The sequence below is a fragment of the Phymastichus coffea genome, unplaced genomic scaffold (genome assembly GCF_024137745.1).
Source record: "Phymastichus coffea isolate CEN01 unplaced genomic scaffold, Cenicafe_Pcof_1.1 PCOF00163, whole genome shotgun sequence".
Lineage (NCBI taxonomy): Eukaryota > Metazoa > Arthropoda > Insecta > Hymenoptera > Eulophidae > Phymastichus > Phymastichus coffea.
Window position 1 is genome coordinate 279,350 of NW_026706974.1, and position 19,060 is coordinate 298,409.

General features: G+C 33.3%; 3 protein-coding genes across 5 annotated transcripts in view; all 3 read left to right on the forward strand.

Moving 5' to 3' along the window:
• LOC131672955 (papilin) overlaps nucleotides 1-10,588 on the forward strand; it is a 74,620-nt gene extending 64,032 nt beyond the window's left edge. The window contains exons 18-40 of the mRNA XM_058950537.1: nucleotides 54-500; nucleotides 607-1,185; nucleotides 1,254-1,608; nucleotides 1,676-1,800; nucleotides 1,879-2,058; nucleotides 2,132-2,530; nucleotides 2,608-2,964; nucleotides 3,034-3,210; nucleotides 3,281-3,460; nucleotides 3,826-4,002; nucleotides 4,561-4,731; nucleotides 4,948-5,172; nucleotides 5,247-5,417; nucleotides 5,492-5,911; nucleotides 6,115-6,327; nucleotides 6,447-6,608; nucleotides 6,931-7,167; nucleotides 7,247-7,575; nucleotides 7,674-7,824; nucleotides 8,085-8,588; nucleotides 8,915-9,070; nucleotides 9,130-9,243; nucleotides 9,331-10,588. Coding sequence (XP_058806520.1) covers nucleotides 54-500; nucleotides 607-1,185; nucleotides 1,254-1,608; nucleotides 1,676-1,800; nucleotides 1,879-2,058; nucleotides 2,132-2,530; nucleotides 2,608-2,964; nucleotides 3,034-3,210; nucleotides 3,281-3,460; nucleotides 3,826-4,002; nucleotides 4,561-4,731; nucleotides 4,948-5,172; nucleotides 5,247-5,417; nucleotides 5,492-5,911; nucleotides 6,115-6,327; nucleotides 6,447-6,608; nucleotides 6,931-7,167; nucleotides 7,247-7,575; nucleotides 7,674-7,824; nucleotides 8,085-8,588; nucleotides 8,915-9,070; nucleotides 9,130-9,243; nucleotides 9,331-9,554 — 6,053 coding nt within the window. The 3' untranslated portion in view covers nucleotides 9,555-10,588. The remainder of the gene's footprint in view (nucleotides 1-53; nucleotides 501-606; nucleotides 1,186-1,253; nucleotides 1,609-1,675; nucleotides 1,801-1,878; nucleotides 2,059-2,131; nucleotides 2,531-2,607; nucleotides 2,965-3,033; nucleotides 3,211-3,280; nucleotides 3,461-3,825; nucleotides 4,003-4,560; nucleotides 4,732-4,947; nucleotides 5,173-5,246; nucleotides 5,418-5,491; nucleotides 5,912-6,114; nucleotides 6,328-6,446; nucleotides 6,609-6,930; nucleotides 7,168-7,246; nucleotides 7,576-7,673; nucleotides 7,825-8,084; nucleotides 8,589-8,914; nucleotides 9,071-9,129; nucleotides 9,244-9,330) is intronic.
• A 3,112-nt stretch (nucleotides 10,589-13,700) lies between these two features.
• On the forward strand, nucleotides 13,701-15,244 carry LOC131672960 (DNA repair protein RAD51 homolog 1). The gene is made up of 2 exons (XM_058950546.1): nucleotides 13,701-13,889; nucleotides 13,957-15,244. Exons 1-2 carry the CDS (start codon nucleotides 13,809-13,811, stop codon nucleotides 14,890-14,892), a joined length of 1,017 nt encoding a protein of 338 aa, XP_058806529.1. The 5' UTR covers nucleotides 13,701-13,808; the 3' UTR covers nucleotides 14,893-15,244.
• Nucleotides 15,245-15,581: 337 nt separating this feature from the next.
• On the forward strand, nucleotides 15,582-18,890 carry LOC131672956 (dipeptidyl peptidase 3). Of its 3 annotated transcripts, XM_058950539.1 has the most exons (5): nucleotides 15,582-15,714; nucleotides 15,931-16,030; nucleotides 16,326-16,623; nucleotides 16,749-18,495; nucleotides 18,587-18,890. In XM_058950539.1, the coding sequence occupies exons 3-5, from the start codon at nucleotides 16,348-16,350 to the stop codon at nucleotides 18,742-18,744; spliced, it is 2,181 nt and encodes a 726-aa protein (XP_058806522.1). In that variant the 5' UTR covers nucleotides 15,582-15,714; nucleotides 15,931-16,030; nucleotides 16,326-16,347; the 3' UTR covers nucleotides 18,745-18,890. The 3 variants fall into 3 exon arrangements, with proteins under 3 accessions (XP_058806522.1, XP_058806524.1, XP_058806521.1); XM_058950541.1 differs by lacking the exon at nucleotides 15,931-16,030 and having other exon boundaries at nucleotides 15,583-15,714; XM_058950538.1 differs by lacking the exon at nucleotides 15,582-15,714 and having other exon boundaries at nucleotides 15,813-16,030.
• The last annotated feature ends 170 nt before the right edge of the window (nucleotides 18,891-19,060 follow it).

Here is a 19,060-nt window from a genome sequence, read left to right on the forward strand (position 1 = left end):
GATTATTTATAAAATTGATGAAGGAAAAAAATTAAGCATTATTTTGTGTTTAGCTGATGTTTCGGGTGAAACTACAGTGTTTGGTGTCACTGGTTCCTCCGACTCTACTCATGATACAAAATTAACTGAACAGCTTACTGAAAATATTGCCAGTGAACAATCAACAGACGAAACCACAATTATAAGTAGTTTTCATGATAATGCGGGCACTACAATTGAGCATTCACCGGGTTCAACCGAAAGTTCAGCTGGTTCTACTGATAGTTCAGCTAGTTCAACTGACAGTATAGTCATTTCAACTGATAGTTCACCGACCTCGACTGATTATTCTACTGGTCCTTCGTCCGATGTTCCTAGTTCAACCGATTCTTCTACTATTTCTAGCGATTCAACTGAAAGTACTGAGCCAACAGAAACGACACTCACGTCAGACAGTGAAAGTACAGAAAACACTCAATCAACGCCAGATTACAGTACTACACCAGTAGATAGTTCTACTGGTACAAATTTCTCTTTTATTAAATATAGACTTATACAATTCAATGTATAAATAGACAGTGTAAAACTTATGATAATAAATAATTCATTACTTTTTTTTATCTCTAGAACCATCCACTGAAGAAACCACAGATTCATCAATAACGATCACTGACGTTTCTGGAGCTAGTGAGACAAGTGACAACAGTGAAGCTTCGCCAGCGGGTAGTGAATCCACGGAAGGAACTACATCTGGTGAAACAACAGAACCATTTGTAACAAGTAGATCAAGTGAGCCATCTGTATCTGGTGGTTCAAGTGAGTCACCAGTGACAGTGAGTGAACTAACTGAAGAAACATCAGCCTCTCAAGCGTTTGCCACTTCGGAATCACTCGAGTCAACTGATACAACCGGATTACATGAAACTGCTGTTTCTAAAAGTAGTGGATCTACTGAATTTTATACAGCCGGATCAGGAGAAACAATCGACACGTTCCCGACTACCGAAGCGATAACAGCAACTGGATCTGATATGACCACTGGTTCAGAAGAAATAACTGTGTCTGGAATGTCCACTGAAAGCGGAAAACCTAATGAATCTGATATGACAACTGGAACTGAAGAGACGATAACTGGAACTGAAGCAACAACAGAATACACAGATACGCCACCAGAAGGCACGTCTGAAGAACCAGAATCATCTTCTCGTACGTTAAGTTTATTTTATATTACAAACCTGTCAATTTCATTTCAATAAGACTTCATTTTATTTTAGCTATCGATGTGTTTACGTCAAGCCCTGTTGATACGGCAATCGCAACGGAAACCAAACTTCCTAAGTGCAAACCTAGAAAAGTTAAACCATGCAAACATACTGAATTCGGATGCTGTTTTGATAACATCACAGCTGCAAAGGGACCATTCTCTAAAGGCTGTCCCATTCCACACACGTGCAAAGAAACTAAATTCGGTTGTTGTCCTGATGGCGTTTCACCTGCAGCCGGTCGCAAGAATAAGGGTTGTCCTGATCAACAATGTCATGAAACTCTATTTGGATGTTGTCCAGATAATATTACACCTGCAGAAGGCAATGACTTTGAAGGTTGCAAGAAACCATGCAACGAGACTACGTAATTGATAATTTTGCACATAATTAATTTTATCGCTTGATACATGAATTTTCATGTATTTTTTTAGATTTGGATGCTGCCCTGACAAAGAAACACCAGCACTTGGCAAAGATAATCTTGGTTGTTGTAATATGACAAAATATGGATGTTGCTCAGATGGTAAAACCGCAGCGACTGGTCCCAAAGGAAAAGGTAATGTACAATTCAGGTTGGGAAATTAGAATTTATGGACTTATAGTCATGTTGAAATTGTTAAACTTTTATTTATAGGATGCCAAAAAGTCAATTTAGATAGTCGCGTCAGCGAAGATTGCGCTAATTCGACATATGGATGTTGCCCTGATGGTCACAAGACTGCTAATGGTACCAACTTCAAAGGATGTGATGTTATTAATACCAAAAACTGTACTGCATCATACTTTGGATGCTGTCCTGACAACACTACTGCTGGTAAATATGTTTTATTAAAGTATTTTATAATTTTCCAGTTAAATGACGCACAATAATTGTGATTTACTTTTAGCTCTTGGTCCAAACAACACCGGATGTGCACTGCCATGTGACAATACGACGTACGGATGCTGTGATGATAACAAAACGCCAGCTCATGGATATAACAAAGAAGGCTGCTGCCTGTCGAGTCCGTTCAAGTGTTGTCCTGATAACATCACGCCAGCTCGTGGGTCTGACTTTTATGGTTGCGGATGTCAATGGTCTAGATTCGGATGCTGCCCTGACAATAAAACTGCTGCTACCGGATCTAATAATAAGGGATGCGGTTGTGTTTACATGGAACACGGATGTTGCCCAGACAGATTTACGCCTGCAGCAGGATCAAACTATGAGGGATGTCCTTGTTATACATATCAATTCGGCTGTTGTCCTGATGGCATTACTGCTGCTAAAGGACCTCGTAACCAAGGTAAAATACTCTTAAGTAAAAATAATTTTCTGTATAAGGAATATGTTATCTAATTCCTGCTAATAATTATTTTGAAGGTTGTGGATGCGAAAACACCGAATTCAAATGCTGCTCCGATGGAAGAACTTCAGCTAAAGGGCCAAACTATGCCGGCTGTACTTGTGACACTTCTAAATTTGGTTGCTGTCCCGACGGAATTGAGGAAGCTCAGGGAGAAAACTTTGAGGGTTGTCTCAAAGTACCGCCGAATATGCAAGCCGCATGTGCTTTACCAAGGGACAGGGGCACTTGTCGCGAGTTCAGCGTCAAGTGGTTCTACGACACTGAGTACGGTGGTTGCTCGAGATTCTGGTACGGAGGTTGCGGCGGCAACGACAATCGATTCAAGACTCAGGAGGACTGCAAAGCTATTTGTGTCGAGCCCAAAGGAAAAGGTAATGTATTTCAGTCAAAAATTTTTAATAAACGAGAGGAGTTATATTTTTTTTCTTTTTTTTGCACAGATGTTTGTAAATTACCCAAGATCGGTGGACCTTGCGAAGGTTACTACCCAACTTGGTATTACGATGTCGATAGAAAGCAATGCGGTCAATTCATTTATTCAGGCTGTCTTGGAAATAAAAATAATTTCAAAACTCGTCAAGAATGTGAGGAACTTTGCTCTGAGTCTACTGATACTGGTAAATGCGTTATTGCAATCGATAACTGTTGTATAAGAAAAATTACCTTAACTTTTGTACTTTTTATCAGATCCATGCTTACTTGACAAAGAACCTGGACCTTGCGAAGGGAACTTCACAAGGTGGTACTATAACAAAGAATCACAAAACTGCGAACAATTCAAATACGGAGGATGCAAAGCCAACGCAAACAATTATCCAACAGATTTAGCTTGTCGCCAACAATGTTTACAACCCGGACAAAGTCGAGGTAAATTAAAAACCTATGTGCTTGCTAATACGAGTAATATCTAATATTTTATTTAGTAAAAATAATAGGTTTTCTTTAAAAGTTGTTGTTTTCTATTTTTTTTTTTTTTTTTTTTGAGTGAAAAAATTGTTTGAGTAATAACATTTGAAACTTTTAATAAGTGATTTGATAGAATTTTCGAATACTAATTACGTTGACTTGACTACTTAATAAGCATGAACTTTTATTTATCAACTATCAATTAGGTTTAAGTCTCTTCGATGTTTAATTTAAAAAATTTCGACATAAAGAAAGAAAAATATTGACAACTACGTACATAAAATAAAATATTTGCAACTATCCGTATTTTATATATAAAATTTCAGTAATGAAGGACGTGTGCGTATTGGAAAAAGATGCGGGACCTTGTCCTGGCTCTTTGCTACGTTGGTATTATGATACGAAACGTCTGGAATGTAGGAAATTCATTTTTGGCGGTTGCAAAGGCAACGGCAATAAATTTCGTACTCAAACTGCGTGCGAAGACCGCTGTATAAACCGAGGTATAGGATATCAAGCGATCCGAAGACTTCTTGTAGTGCTTTGTTAAGTTTAAAGAAATGCACATACGCGTTATTTGTTTTGAGTTACTGTATAGCCCACATATGATGCTGGAAGTCAAGTTGCTTTCGATCAAGTACATAGAAAACGCGCACACTAATGTCTTAAATTTATTCGGTAATAAGTAGGACTAATATCCAATAAACTCTACATTGAATAATTGCATCCCCCCAATTCACTGACGAACATGCTTCCACGTATATCCATTGACATTCGCGCACTTTCTAAAATTTTCTTTTTTCACCGTGAGCATAATAATAAAAGTATTTGCAAAAATAAAAGTTATAGTAAGAATGGCAATAGAAAAAGGAAGGTATCTGAATAACTCCATTTGATTAACATTCAAGTAGAAATTATAGAAATACATCGCAAATTGGTTATGGTGATGGTTAGAACTTTGGTGTCACCATAAAATTTAGTCACTTAGAATTAGTCCACTGAGTTTGTTTTTGGTAATTACTAACACATGCATGACTTGTATTTGAACTCACTATAAACAGAATCATGTTCGCTGCCACGTTCGGAGGGCAACTGTACGGAGAAGCTTGCGCGTTGGCACTTTGATCAGCAGGAGAATCGTTGCATGCCATTTTATTACACTGGCTGTGGTGGCAATAAAAATAATTATGCCTCTAAAGATGCATGCGAGTCAGATTGTCCATCCAAACACGGTAAGGAGTTCTCTTTACGTTATCTAACCAGCTTAATATAATATTATTAGATTTTTTAATAAGCAATAAATATATTTTTAGATCTGATTATTTTTTGGTAATATTGAGTAGATATTATTTAAATCGCTTAAAATTGTAGTTGTGTAGTTGTGAACATTTTAGTTATAGACTTTAAATTAAAAACCTAAATTAATCTAAATATCTTTCATAACATAGAACAAGACACTTGCTTACTGCCAGCGCTTCTTGGCGCATGTCATAATTACACGCAACGCTGGTATTTCGACTCAATGGAGCAAAGATGTAGGCAATTCTATTACGGTGGCTGTGGAGGTAATCACAATAACTTCCAAACGGAACAAGAATGCGAAGGTAGATGTTTTAGAACTGCACTTTTCATTTCGACAACCAGTGCACCTGTCGAGGGTTCATTTACATCGGGTAAGAAAAAAATTGAAAGATGAACAAAACAAAAGCGAACACTAAAAGTAAAAACGATAAAAATATTTTTATAGAATACTGCTTCCTACCTGAACAACGAGGCTCCTGCCAACAATACATTACCAAATGGTTCTACGACAGCAGAGAAGGTTTCTGTAAACAGTTTGTCTACAGTGGCTGCGGAAGCAATGGAAACAACTTCAATTCCCGCGAAGAGTGCGAGAACCGATGTGGTGACGTTCAAGGTGTGAATAATTATTATTACACTTCAATATTCAAAAAATTTACGGTTTCATTTCAAATGTATTTTTCATTTCAGATCCATGCACAATGCCACCAATGGTCGGGCCGTGTAATGACTCAATATCTCGATTTTATTACGATCGGCGCGCGGACGCTTGCTACCAATTCGCCTATAGTGGCTGTCAAGGAAACAAGAACAACTTTGACGACTTACGTGTTTGTGAGCAACGTTGTCGTAGAAGGCAACCAGGGTCACATACTGTCGTAACACTGTCGACGGTACCCCCAACAAGATCATCAGTGCATAGTCCTCAACTGGAAGCTTGTCTCGAACCAGCTGACGCTGGACCATGTCATGCTGAGACTACTGCTTATTACTATGATAGTAATAATCAAGCTTGCCAAGCATTCATCTATGGTGGCTGCGAGGGTAACGCTAATAGATTCCAGACTGAAGAGCAGTGCCAAAGGTTGTGTGGAATTTTCAGAAACCAAGGTAAGACTTTATTGTTGACTAAAATTGTTTGACGTTTTTTATTCAATATAGATTGGATTCAATAAAATCCATCATTAGTTTTGTTGTTACTGTTCGAATAATAGAGATAATAGTATAAAAATGATTTCAATGAGGACATTGGGATAAGCCTTTACATGTTTACTTAAGGGGAGGATCATTCAAATTCTATTGTTTGCTTCTAGATATTTGTAATTTACCACGCGATCAAGGTCCTTGTCGAGGCGTATTCCCGAAATACTACTACGATGTCACATATAGAGCTTGTCGCGAATTCACCTACGGTGGCTGTGATGGAAACGCTAATCGATTCAGCACAGCTAACGAGTGCGAATCGGTTTGCATTCATCATGAAGAACCAGTACAAACTGGAAATGCAACTGCATCTACCGATTTAAGTAAGTTATCCTTGATTCGTGAAATATTACTTTTCGACTTTAGTAATTCAAATTTTTAATGCATTCATGTTGAAATGAAAAAGATAAAATTATGTAACACGTTTAATGATGTGGTTTAGCAATCTGCAAAGAACCTGTTGATGTTGGATCGTGTTCTGTTGGCAATTACAAGAGATTCTATTATGATGATGAATATCAAACATGCAGGGCATTTATTTACACTGGTTGTGGTGGAAATCGTAACAACTTTAAGACTATTGATTCTTGTCTTAAAGTTTGTCGTCGTAAGTTCATAATGATAAACCAAGTTAATTTTTAAGGGATCAGCATGCGTACAATAATTATTTTCTAGATAATTTCATTACCTCAAATCAAATAAAATGCTTTAGATATTCATGTAAATATTACGTCCAATAATAATAAATTGCTGTGTAATATATATGCTCCTGTAATATATTTGCCCAATTTTAGCAAAGCCACCGTTATGCTGCTGTATATACTATGCTATGGAATACATTTTTAGAAAATCTATTTCCATCCTTAATAATAATTTTTTCTTGCTTATATCTATGATTCATATTCGTATTCATAATATTCTAGAAGTCAACAGTATTCCGGACGATGGACAGGACACAAAGGATCCTTGTGCCGAAGCTATGGAATACTGTGCACAACTTCATTGTCCCTACGGTCAGGAAGACTATGTTGACTCACAGAACTGTCAACGCTGTCGGTGCGTTGAACCATGCCAATCAATTTCATGTAGCGAAGGTCACAAGTGCGCGGTTGTCCTTGTACAAACTAGAGAAGGCACAGAGTACAGAGGAGTTTGTAATCCAGGTAAAGTCGCATATACATTGATAGGTTATATTAATTTATAACGAACGTATTAATAAATGTTTTGAATAAATGTATACAGTTACCAAACCCGGAAGATGTCCAGTCGTATCGAACAGCACAAGATGTGAAACGGAATGTTACACCGACGCCGACTGTACCGGCGAGCAGAAATGTTGCCACAATGGATGTGGTGCTTCTTGTCTTAGTCCAGCGTCCGAAGAAATATACACGACTCCGCCACCATACCGTGATAATCAGGAAACTTTACCACCAGGATATGAACCAGTTGCAATAGAGCAGCCAGCAACGCCAAATGTCACTGCTGAGGAGGGTGGATACGTCACGATGCATTGCGTAGTTGTCGGTACACCTAAACCAACTATCATGTGGAAAAAAGATGCCAAAATCGTGAGTTTTAATAATACAAATAAATCGAGAATCTGCTATTCGATTTTAAAGATAATCTTTGCTTATCTTATTACTAATACTCTTGAATTTTAATACAGATTGAACGTGAAGAAAATAGAAGACGTATACTAGGAGATGGATCTTTACAGATTACCAATTTATATCCTGTTGACACTGGCATTTACATTTGTACCGCAGACAATGGAATCACAGTACCAATTAACATACAATATCAATTAGAAGTTACCGGTAAGTAAAATGCAGTTAGATTAATAACACAATAGTTGTATCCATAAAATTAAATGTAAGTGTTGATTAGTTGTTGGTTCACTGGATAAATGTACAGCTATAATTGTTGTGTGTGCTTTGTAATCTTACTAATTCTATCTAGTATGGTGTGATTCAAGGAAAAAGCACTTTTAATATCTAATGTAACTTTGAAAAATGTGTAGACTAACATTATTTAAACTAAAAAACAAATCACGCATGCTTTTGCACTTGGGAAACAGAGCCGCACGACAATCCACCAGCAATAATAGACGAGCCAAACCGATCGATCACAGTCAACCTGAACTCACCAACTATATTGCATTGCTACGCTGTTGGTTGGCCTCGACCAATGGTTACATGGTGGCGTAACGATAGCATGCTACCATTGAACACTGAGCAATATCACCAGGGCTCTGAGAATACCTTACTTATTCACTCTGTCACGCTTACTATGCTTGGTATCTATACTTGTCAAGCGTTCAACGGCATTGGAAAACCAGCCGAATGGTCGACTGTATTACAAGCAGTTGGTCCTGTCGCTAACGTTCCACCTGATCAACAACATTACACTCAATACTTGGTACAACCACCCCAGAGACCTGAAAAACCCAAATGGCCTTACAGACCAGATCGTAACCAAGTTCAGCAGAACCAAACTTACACTCCTATCTACACCACTAAAAAGTATGAGATTCCAGCTGTCATACCACTTACAACTCTGCCTCCTCCTTATGCTCGCCCAAGTAAGTTAGATGAGAGTAAAGTCATGTAATGGTTTCATTTATTTCAGAAACTTTTCAAAGCGCAAATTTATTTGCTAAAGTATTTCTACGTTAACATTTGTGTGATTGCTAATACTAGTTTGCAGTGTTCTACAATAGTTTGTGCTGCTATAAATCGCATGACAAATGGACTAGTACTAACTTGTAGTTTTTAGTTTTATACATGCAATGTTTTTTATAAGCTTTAAACGTATGAGATAATTTTTTTTTACTAACCTCGTAACTTATTATTTTATTTATTGATTTTTTGTCGGTATAAATTTTTATATATATTTTATTGTAAATAGCTCCAGTTCGAGTGAATGTGACAAAACCTCAAGCACAGTACGTATCGGGTGGCCGAATTATGTTGCATTGCCGAGCAACAGGAACGCCAAATCCAGTTATCACATGGTATAAAAATGAAATCCCTATAGTACAAGACGATCGAATAAGAATTACAGGTAAAAAAATTGAAATGAAAAAGAATTATAATATCCTAACAAATTTCATTGTTTTTCAGAAAACAACGATTTAATTATTTATCCATCAAATAAGAGTGACAGCGGCGATTATCGCTGTGAGGGCGTTAATCAATATTCATTACAGTCGCAAGATGTACATATTCGCGTTGATGGTATTTGTCAAAAATTTCTTAATTGTACTATTCTATTTGGAAAATGTATGAGAAATCTGCAACTAATGGATTAATATTATTCCACAGATGTTTACGTCGACCCTCTTTGTCAAGACAACAAAGATCTAGCTAACTGCACTCTCATTGTCACAGCCAGATATTGTCAACATCAATACTACGCAAAATTCTGTTGTCGATCGTGTACGGAATCTGGACAATTAGCGCCAAGAGTTTTACCGAAAGTAATTTCGTACTTCGATGATAATGAAGCATATCAAAGATCAAAGAGGTCGATTTTTTCGGATTGGTGAAAAGATTTTGACGTTAATCGTATGATTATTAAATATGACTTTCATAATATCAAAATACGTTTATAAATACCCGTGCGAATGAAAACTGTTTTATTGAATCAAACATAAGAGAATACGAGAATCGAATTTAAGACACTGCCAAAGCCTTGGGTCATATATTAGTATAGGTTGCAATGAATTAAAAAAGTAGTTTATTAAAAACATTTTTCGTTGTATTGAAAAATACTTTTTTTTACAATTAACACCCCTAAACTAGTTCCAGTGTAATGAAAGTGTCCAGAATGCAATGATATTAAAGTAAATGTAATTGGACCTAATACTGACTCCTAGTCTTACAGGCGCACTCTACAAAAAATGACCACGGCGAGTTACTACTCTCGTCTCAAAGTAAAATCATGCAAAACTTTTGTAATTTTAGAATTTATGAATGAGACGAGAATTATCTTCATTAAAATGTAGTTGGGTCAAATTAAAGGCTCGTTTTATATTTCCATGACTTGCAATACTTGTAAAAAGTATATTTATGTCATGATTGTTTTATAATTTCGGAAATACAAATTGAGCGTTTAATTTTTTATTATTGCGGTATATATTATAGTACAATCGCAGTACCTTCGCTGTACGTCTCAAATAGTAGATATAGATATGTATAAATTAACTTTAATTGACAAAGTACTGTACTGACATAATCATTCACTCTACAATAAAAATAAATAAAAGATATTTCTAAGAAAATATGAAGGGCTTCAAAAGAACCACGTTTTTGAGACTATACATATTGACAATTTTTATCATTTATGAATACCATATGACTAATATCTACATAAAATATTTTGCCCTGCTACTTTCCATTGATTTATAATAAGTGGTGGAACCACGACTATTTATAATTTCCAATTTTACAAATTATTATGCCTTTATGATATCGATATGTTGTGTGAAATTTCGAAACATGAAGGTCTTGGATTAATTTGCATTAAGTTTTCTTTTGATATTTACAATTAATTTCAAACATATGCTGAAGTCAATAAGTCGGTACCAATATTGACATACATACATACAAACATACATACATACAGACTATATATATATATATAAATTATATATATATAGTTTAATATACAAAATATGTCAACGTTTATGTACATTATAAGCTTACAATTTATATTTTTATTGTAAAGTATTAAATAGTTTTAATGTACAATAATATCTATCCAATTAAGTTTTTGTCGCATATCCAAAATTATATTATTAATGTTCTGCACCCAACAATTGAAATTTTATTGAAAAGTTTAACAAATGCAGCCTTTTGAAATAATATTGGCGAATACACGTACTTAGTTGATTTTTAACTATGCATTTGTATGAAAAATTTAAATATTTTCTAATAAACATGAAAAATGATATCTCTTTTATAATATCCTTTCTTTTATACGACAAGTTCCATTATTTTACAGAATAATGTAATATGTACCAAAATCAATTTTATTAACAAGGTATATCATACAGATGACATTAATCATGAGTTTATAATCTTGTTAAAAATATTAATTTATAATTATATTATTATTAATTAATGTAGTGTATTGTGCAAAACAAGTAAGGTAAAAGATTATTTCTGAGGATAGGAATGCTGTTCTCGCAGAACTTTGGTTTTGCCATATCTAATCATGTAGAAATCTATCTACTTTACTTTCAAGTAGCATAGTTTTTATTCCCGAAAGAACTGTGACTACATTATTGACTGTAAGTGTCCAACCGTGCATATAATGCAGTAGCTATGTTCTTATATTTTATGAAACGCAGTAATAAAATTACAATATATGTTTATTTAGAAGGAAAATGAATTGTGCCAATAAATTTTATTTACTTTATTGCGGTACGTAATGCTACGTATAATAACACCTGAAAAATTAAATGCTACATATCCTTCCATACTCAAGCCAATAAAGAGATGATCACATTTTAGCTGGGAATAAAATTTATTACTTAATTTCAGTCATGAATCTTGTGCCTTATTAGATATGATAAGGAGATGCGATAAAAAGAATGCCGAATGTTATATTAGTACATTTTTCAATATTAATTATTGAATATATAACAGGGAAAGATATTATTTAATTTGAATCATTCGGCACTCAAAAAGTTTCTTTGTCAAGTATAAGAGTAATAATAAACAAAGAAAAATATTAGTTATACTCACGTAACGATTTAACTGTAGTCTCTAGATGTTGAAAAATTGCACCAAATGTTCTTCGAAAACCACTTCAAACGCTCAAGACAAATTATTTGATTCCGTTTATTATTTTTGTGTACGTTTCTTCTACATTTATCAATATTTACATTAACTATATATAGTTCCTGACTGTTTTCTCGAAATAAAAAAAAAAAATTATTGGTATCATGAACTAAAACGATCAAAGGATTAAAATTAATCGTTTTTATAAATCCGTAATATCGGTTGTCACAGACATATTTACTTCGGAAACATACCTCGCGCATTGATATTCGTACTTTTTTATGACTTAGAAAAGGACGGATTAATAATCAAATATACACATTTTAAGAAATTTCGTATAGCTATTTAATTATATACAAAATTTTAGTTTTGTAGTTTGAATTGCAGAGTATATGCAGCAATGGATTGAAATATCCAATAATAACAACAATGACACTATATCAATGTAATTTCAATTTGAAAATTAACGATACTGCGGATTTTTAAAGACAAAAATATGTTATCTGTAGACGATAAAAATATTAAAGACATTGGAGGTTTGTGTTATAACTTGAAAAAGATGGATCACACGAATCATATCTTAATAATATATCATTAGACATAAGAGTTGATACTTCATTGCTATCATAAAACTTGTATTAACAGATTCTTAATGTACTTGTTAGATATAGGGTGAAAAATAATAATATATGATTCTTTGACAAAGTATAAACAAAAGTGAATGAATGGCACTGTACGAATATATTGTATGGACAATAATATTATCGTTTAAGATCCTCAAATATACAATTAAATATTACATTAAACACTTTGTCTTATTTTACCTTTTGTCTTGCTTGACATGACTGTTAGAATATCATTTATTTGTATTTTACATTATGATGTGCTATTAATTGAACTAGATACATAAAATACCTTTATTTATTATATAAAAGTTATTTAAATAAATTTCTTAGCTTCTTGCACGAAAAAATTTTAATTACTACTTAAATAAGTAACTAAAAATGCTACATTTAAATTGATGTTACTTCAGAAAGTATTGGTGCAAATCGTTGCTTTACTAAAAAAAATGAATACAACTAATTAAATCTACTAAATAATTGGAAACTGGATTATCTTCATAGCTTGAAACATTAACATTGTATTTATTTTACATGTCACAGCAAAATAATGAAAATAACAAATGCGAATACCATGAGAAAAGCTATGTAGATATGTATCTATTTTTACTGAATTTTAGATTCGTTTGATTAAAAATAAGAAATTATTATAAATAAAATATCATTTCTACGAAAAGTAAAGATGTAGAAACTTATTAGGAGGATCTATACCTATATTTACGGGTTTTTGTTTCTATTAATTTTAAAATTTCTCGCTCTATCTTACGCAATGAATGGTCTTACGTGAATCACTTCAATTCAATTTCACTGTGAGTTGTGATTGCCATGACATTAATTAACGACCTGCGACTGCGAAGTTCAAAATCCTAATTATTCTCGACGATAAGATTAAATATCCATGAAATCAAACGTCGTTATGCTAAAGGGTCTATTTTGGTAAGTTATGCTCCTGTAACTTGCCAAAAAGCCCATTTAATGTCATCGATGCTTAATCGTTGAAAATAATCCGGATTTTGAATTTCGCGGGTTGCGGATTATTGTCCGCAGACTCTGTATATACATACCTATACATATACTTCAGTCAATGAACAATATATGACATTCATATATAATTTATTAACTAATATAAGAAATAAGAAATGATAGCATTAATTATTATAAATAATGTTAAACATTTTAACTCTTAACTGATCCGGTAATTACTGTTGAGAACACGCCCTAAATTTGAGAGTTGATATCCCTACCACAACATTTGAATTCAAATGCGTGTGCATGTCCATACTTGTTGACAAAGTCATGGTGTGAACTGCGAAGAATAGCGGGAATATTTTCGTGAATTCACAAATGGTTTTTGATATTTGTATGGACGATTAAGTGTAGAGTAGTTATAACAAAATGACCACGGAAGCAGCAACAGTTGATGTTGACGATGCAGAAGATTGCCAAGGGCAAGCTAAACTCATCAAATCGCTAGAGGTATCGTATATCAGCAGAATATTTTGCCTAACAAAGGACAAATTTTATCTTATTTTAATAATTTTAGGGCAATGGCATCACAGCAGGTGATATTAAAAAATTGGAGGAAGCTGGATATTTCACGGTTGAATCTGTTGCTTATACTCCCAAAAAAGCCTTGATGGCTATCAAAGGAATTAGTGAAGGAAAAGCAGATAAAATTATTCAAGAAGCTTCAAAATTAGTAGCTATGGGATTCAAGACTGCAGCTGAAGTTCATATGATAAGAGCAAATATAGTTTACATAACTACTGGTTCTGCAGAATTGGACAGACTTTTAGGAGGAGGAATAGAAACAGGATCAATTACAGAAATTTTTGGAGAATTCAGAACTGGAAAAACTCAGTTATGTCATACTTTAGCTGTAAATTGTCAATTGCCTGTTGATATGGGAGGTGCTGAAGCAAAATGTATATACATTGACACTGAAGGTACATTTAGACCTGAACGTTTAATTGCTGTTGCTGAAAGATATAACATCAATGGAGATAGTGTTCTTGATAATGTTGCCACTGCAAGAGCTTATAATTCTGATCACCAAACTCAACTTTTAATAAAAGCTAGTGCTATGATGTCAGAGTCTAGATATGGATTGCTAATTATTGATAGTGCAACTGCACTCTATAGAACTGATTATACTGGAAGAGGTGAATTAGGGGCTCGTCAAAATCATTTGGCTAGATTTATGAGATTGTTGCTTCGTTTGGCTGATGAATTTGGATGTGCTGTAGTAATTACTAATCAAGTAGTAGCTCAAGTTGATGGTGCTGCTAGCATGTTTGGAGGTGATCAAAAAAAACCAATTGGTGGTAATATATTGGCTCATTCAAGTACAACAAGATTGTATTTCCGTAAAGGAAGAGGTGAAACTAGGATTTGTAAAATTTATGATTCTCCATGTTTACCAGAAAGTGAAGCTACATTTGCAATTAATGCAGATGGAATTGGTGATGTCAAAGAATAATCTATATAAAGGGTTTATGTTTTTTCTATAATATAATTTCAAATAAATATATAAATTAGTGTATGTATTAAGTATTTGATTAGAATATTTGTATAAGTATTAATGTCAAATAGGTTTCAAATTGATGAAGGCTCTTTTTAAATAGAAATCATCTTGACAAACCTACTTTTATTGTGCAAACAATTTCCTTATTTTTAAATATCTACAATATCTTCTTTATTTTATTTTAATTTAGTTTAAAGTGCTGTTTAATATATAGAAACTGAATATTTCATCAATTAAACTATTGTATAAAATATATTTAGAGTGTATATTATTTTCTATAATTTTAAGTTTCTTAAAAATAAAGTTGTGAAATATGTAATACATCAAACAAATTATTTTGCATAACATTTTGATTTATTTTCACTTCAACTCTCCTCATAGGGAACTTAAGCATAAATCTCATCTGTGGTTTATACTTTAAACCAAAATTTATCAAACTTTAAATAAAAACATATGTACAAAAAATAAGTCATTTTAATTTGTGGTTTAGTGGTTTATAAAACATGTAGATCTTAAAAAGAAAGTACAATTTTAGTGAGTTAATGGACTACTGTTAAGCGATAAAGTATAAAAATACGAGTATGACCGTTGGTGGCGCGAGTGTTTTTCTTGAATCATTCGTGCGAAGAGCGGTTTTGAAATCGCTCGAATTGTTTCGTTTCTTTTCCTAGCGTATATATCATCCATACCAACCCAAGTAATTTTGTGAGCCTTGAAATTTTAGCCACGCACACAAACGCCGCTCATTGCTTGCAGATTATTTATCTAGACCGTGTAGTAAGTATTACACTTATAATTTGATAATTTTATTATAATAATTTAGCCAGCTAACTCTTGGATTTAGAAGTTCAGAACTGGATAATCCCTGAAAATTGACAAATCACAACTGACATCTCGCGGTTCTACGAAAGAGTTTTTTAAGGAGATTTCATTGTTAAAATAAGAGTGAGAAAATGTTCAAATTTTGCAAGTCAAATTCATTTTTATTCACAGTTTGCCATAGCCGCGTGATACGGTCGTCTGGTATCTCGGATCTTGTTCGAAATAAGATCACACAAAGAAACCCTTCTACAAACTTGACGACTTTGCATAGGTAATCTTAAAAACCAAGGCATTTTACAAAATTTACAAATATTTACTTATTGAAATATATTGCAATGGTTTACAGTTGCTTGGGATAATTTTATCTAATGTTTTAACGTTTTTATGAAGACTTAATACAATTTCTTTTGTCTAAATAATTATTTCGATTTTTTGACTTTTAGGTTAAAAACATAGAATTTCTGTACTGGAATATATTAATTAGCTTTTTTAATATTAAACTCGTTTCATTTTGTACTATTCATAAATTGTTGGCTAATTGACTTATTTTTTGTCTTTTATTACAGACAGTTTAATACATTTGGAAAAATGAGTGATGATATATCCTTATACACATTACCGAACAGTCAGCCAATAGTTCAGTTAGAATGTAAAACTGCTTTTGATTCTTTGACTCCTAAGGAAAAGTCTTATGCTCATTATCTCAGTCACGCATCCTGGAATGGAGGTTTAATTGTTTTTATACAAACTTCCCCAGAATCACCATTGATTTTTGCGCTTATTCACAAAGTCTTCCTTGCTGAATCTATAGATAGTTTAAAGAAAAGTGCTCTTGCTGCTGGTGTTACAAAAGATGAATTCACTGTAGGTATTTTATTGAATAATTAGCATCTAAACATATATCTGTGTAGCATTAAATTAATTTATTTAAAAATTTTCTTAAATAATCAATTGTTTTTCAATGAAAATTTTAAATATAATTGTTTCAGGCATTTTTAGTTTATGTATGTGGAGTTCTCTCAAATGCTGGTAACTACAAAGGATTTGGTGACAGCAAAATCATTCCGAATCTTCCTATAGATAAGCTTGAATTGATAATTAAAGAATCAAAAGCTTACAAGGAAGATACTTCTAGTTTGAAATTTTTATGGGAAAAGATTCAAGATGCAATTTATTCTTTGGTAGAAGAAGTTAAGTCTTTAGGTTTAGGCTCTAAAGGAATCTCTACTTATTTCTCTGCCAATTGTACAGATGACGATGCAAAGCTTGTTAATGAGTTTATGCAGAACAAACGCTTAGAATCTTACAATGCCAGATGTTTTAAAACAGATGTTCAAGGTGATGGTTACAAATGTAAATATGAGATAAGATTGGCTTCAACTGAAACAAGTGACGATGCCAAAATAACTCTTGAAGAGACATATAAAAATGCTTTGTTTAAGATTACCAGAGGAGACTATGATCTACTTCTGTTATCTGTTGTTGAAAATTTGAAAAAAGCTAAAGAACATGCAGCAAATGAAACAGAAGTTCAAATGATCAACAAATACATTGAACATTTTGTAACAGGCTCTCTAGAAGAACACAAAAATGGATCTAGATTCTGGATCAAAGATAAAGGACCTGTTATTGAAACTTACATTGGTTTCATTGAAACTTATAGAGATCCAGCTGGTCAAAGAGGAGAATTCGAAGGATTTGTAGCAATGGTGAATAAAGAAATGTCTCAAAAGTTTACCACTTTGGTCAACAGCGCTGAGACATTACTTCCAAACTTACCATGGGGTAAGAATTTTGAAAAAGATACATTTTTAAGACCAGATTTCACTTCATTGGATGTTTTAACATTTTCTGGATCTGGAATTCCGGCTGGAATTAATATACCAAATTATGATGAGATTAGGCAATCTGAAGGATTCAAAAATGTTTCCCTTGGAAATGTCATTCCAGCTAGCATGAAGCAGGATGTAATACCTTTTGTATCGGAAGAAGACCAAGCTCTCTTAAATAAACACAGAGTAGCAAGCTTTGAAGTTCAAGTAGGGCTCCATGAATTATTAGGTCACGGTAGTGGAAAATTGTTTAGGAAAAATGCTGATGGGACTTTCAATTTCGATGAAAAAACTGTAAAGAATCCAATCACACATGAACCTATTACAAAATACTATTTTGAAGGGGAAACTTACGATTCAGTTTTTGGAGCATTGGGATCATCTTATGAAGAATGTAGAGCTGAAGCTGTTGGCTTATATTTGAGCTTGGACAAAGATGTAGTCAAAATATTTGGCTATGATGGTTCTGAAGCAGATGATATTATCTATGTTAATTGGTTGTCGCTTTTATGGAATGGCTGTGCAAGAGCTTTGGAAATGTACCAACCATCATCAAAAAAGTGGCTACAATCGCATTCTCAAGCTCGTTATGTATTACTTAGAGTTTGTTTAGAAGCTGATGAAGATTTTATCAAAATTGTTGAAACTGAACCAGGCAAAAACTTGAGATTAACAATGGATAGAAGTAAGATTCATACTGTGGGTAAAAAAGCTATTGGAGACTTCTTGAAGAAGTTACAAGTATATAAGAGTACTGCAGATCTAGAGGCTGCTCAAAAGATGTATGATAAGTATAGCGAGGTACCAGAGAGTGGTCCACACCCATGGGCCAAATGGAGAGACATCATTTTAGCACACAAACAACCAAGAAAAATTTTTGTACAATCTAATACAACTATTGATGGTATGTTTACACAAATATTGACCTTATACATAACGTAATTTGAGTTTTTATAAAATCATGTATTTAAATATTCATAAATAAATATTTTTAGATGCTGGAAATATTCAACTGAAAAATTATGAGCCCACTTTTGAAGGACTGATTCAATCATGGATTGAACGATTCCCATCACCCAGTGTTTCTGATAAACTGATGAAGTTATGGAAAAAAGATGAAAAATTCTTTCCTTCCACTATTTTAAATAATTGAGTATTTTCAGTTGCATTGCAAATATATATATATATATATATATACATACATACATACATACATACATACACACACACATACACACATACACACACACATACACACACACGCGCGCACGCGCGCACACACACGCACATACCTTTGAATAAAACATTCAAATTCAAGAAAAATAAAATTTTTTCTTATATAAATATAATTTGTTTTTTTTTTATCTAAAACTGTTAATTTGTAAGCATTCATCAATTGAATATAACAAATTAAATTAAATTAAATATTATGATTTGAAAAAAACTGCTTTAAATTTTCGGTATTGAAA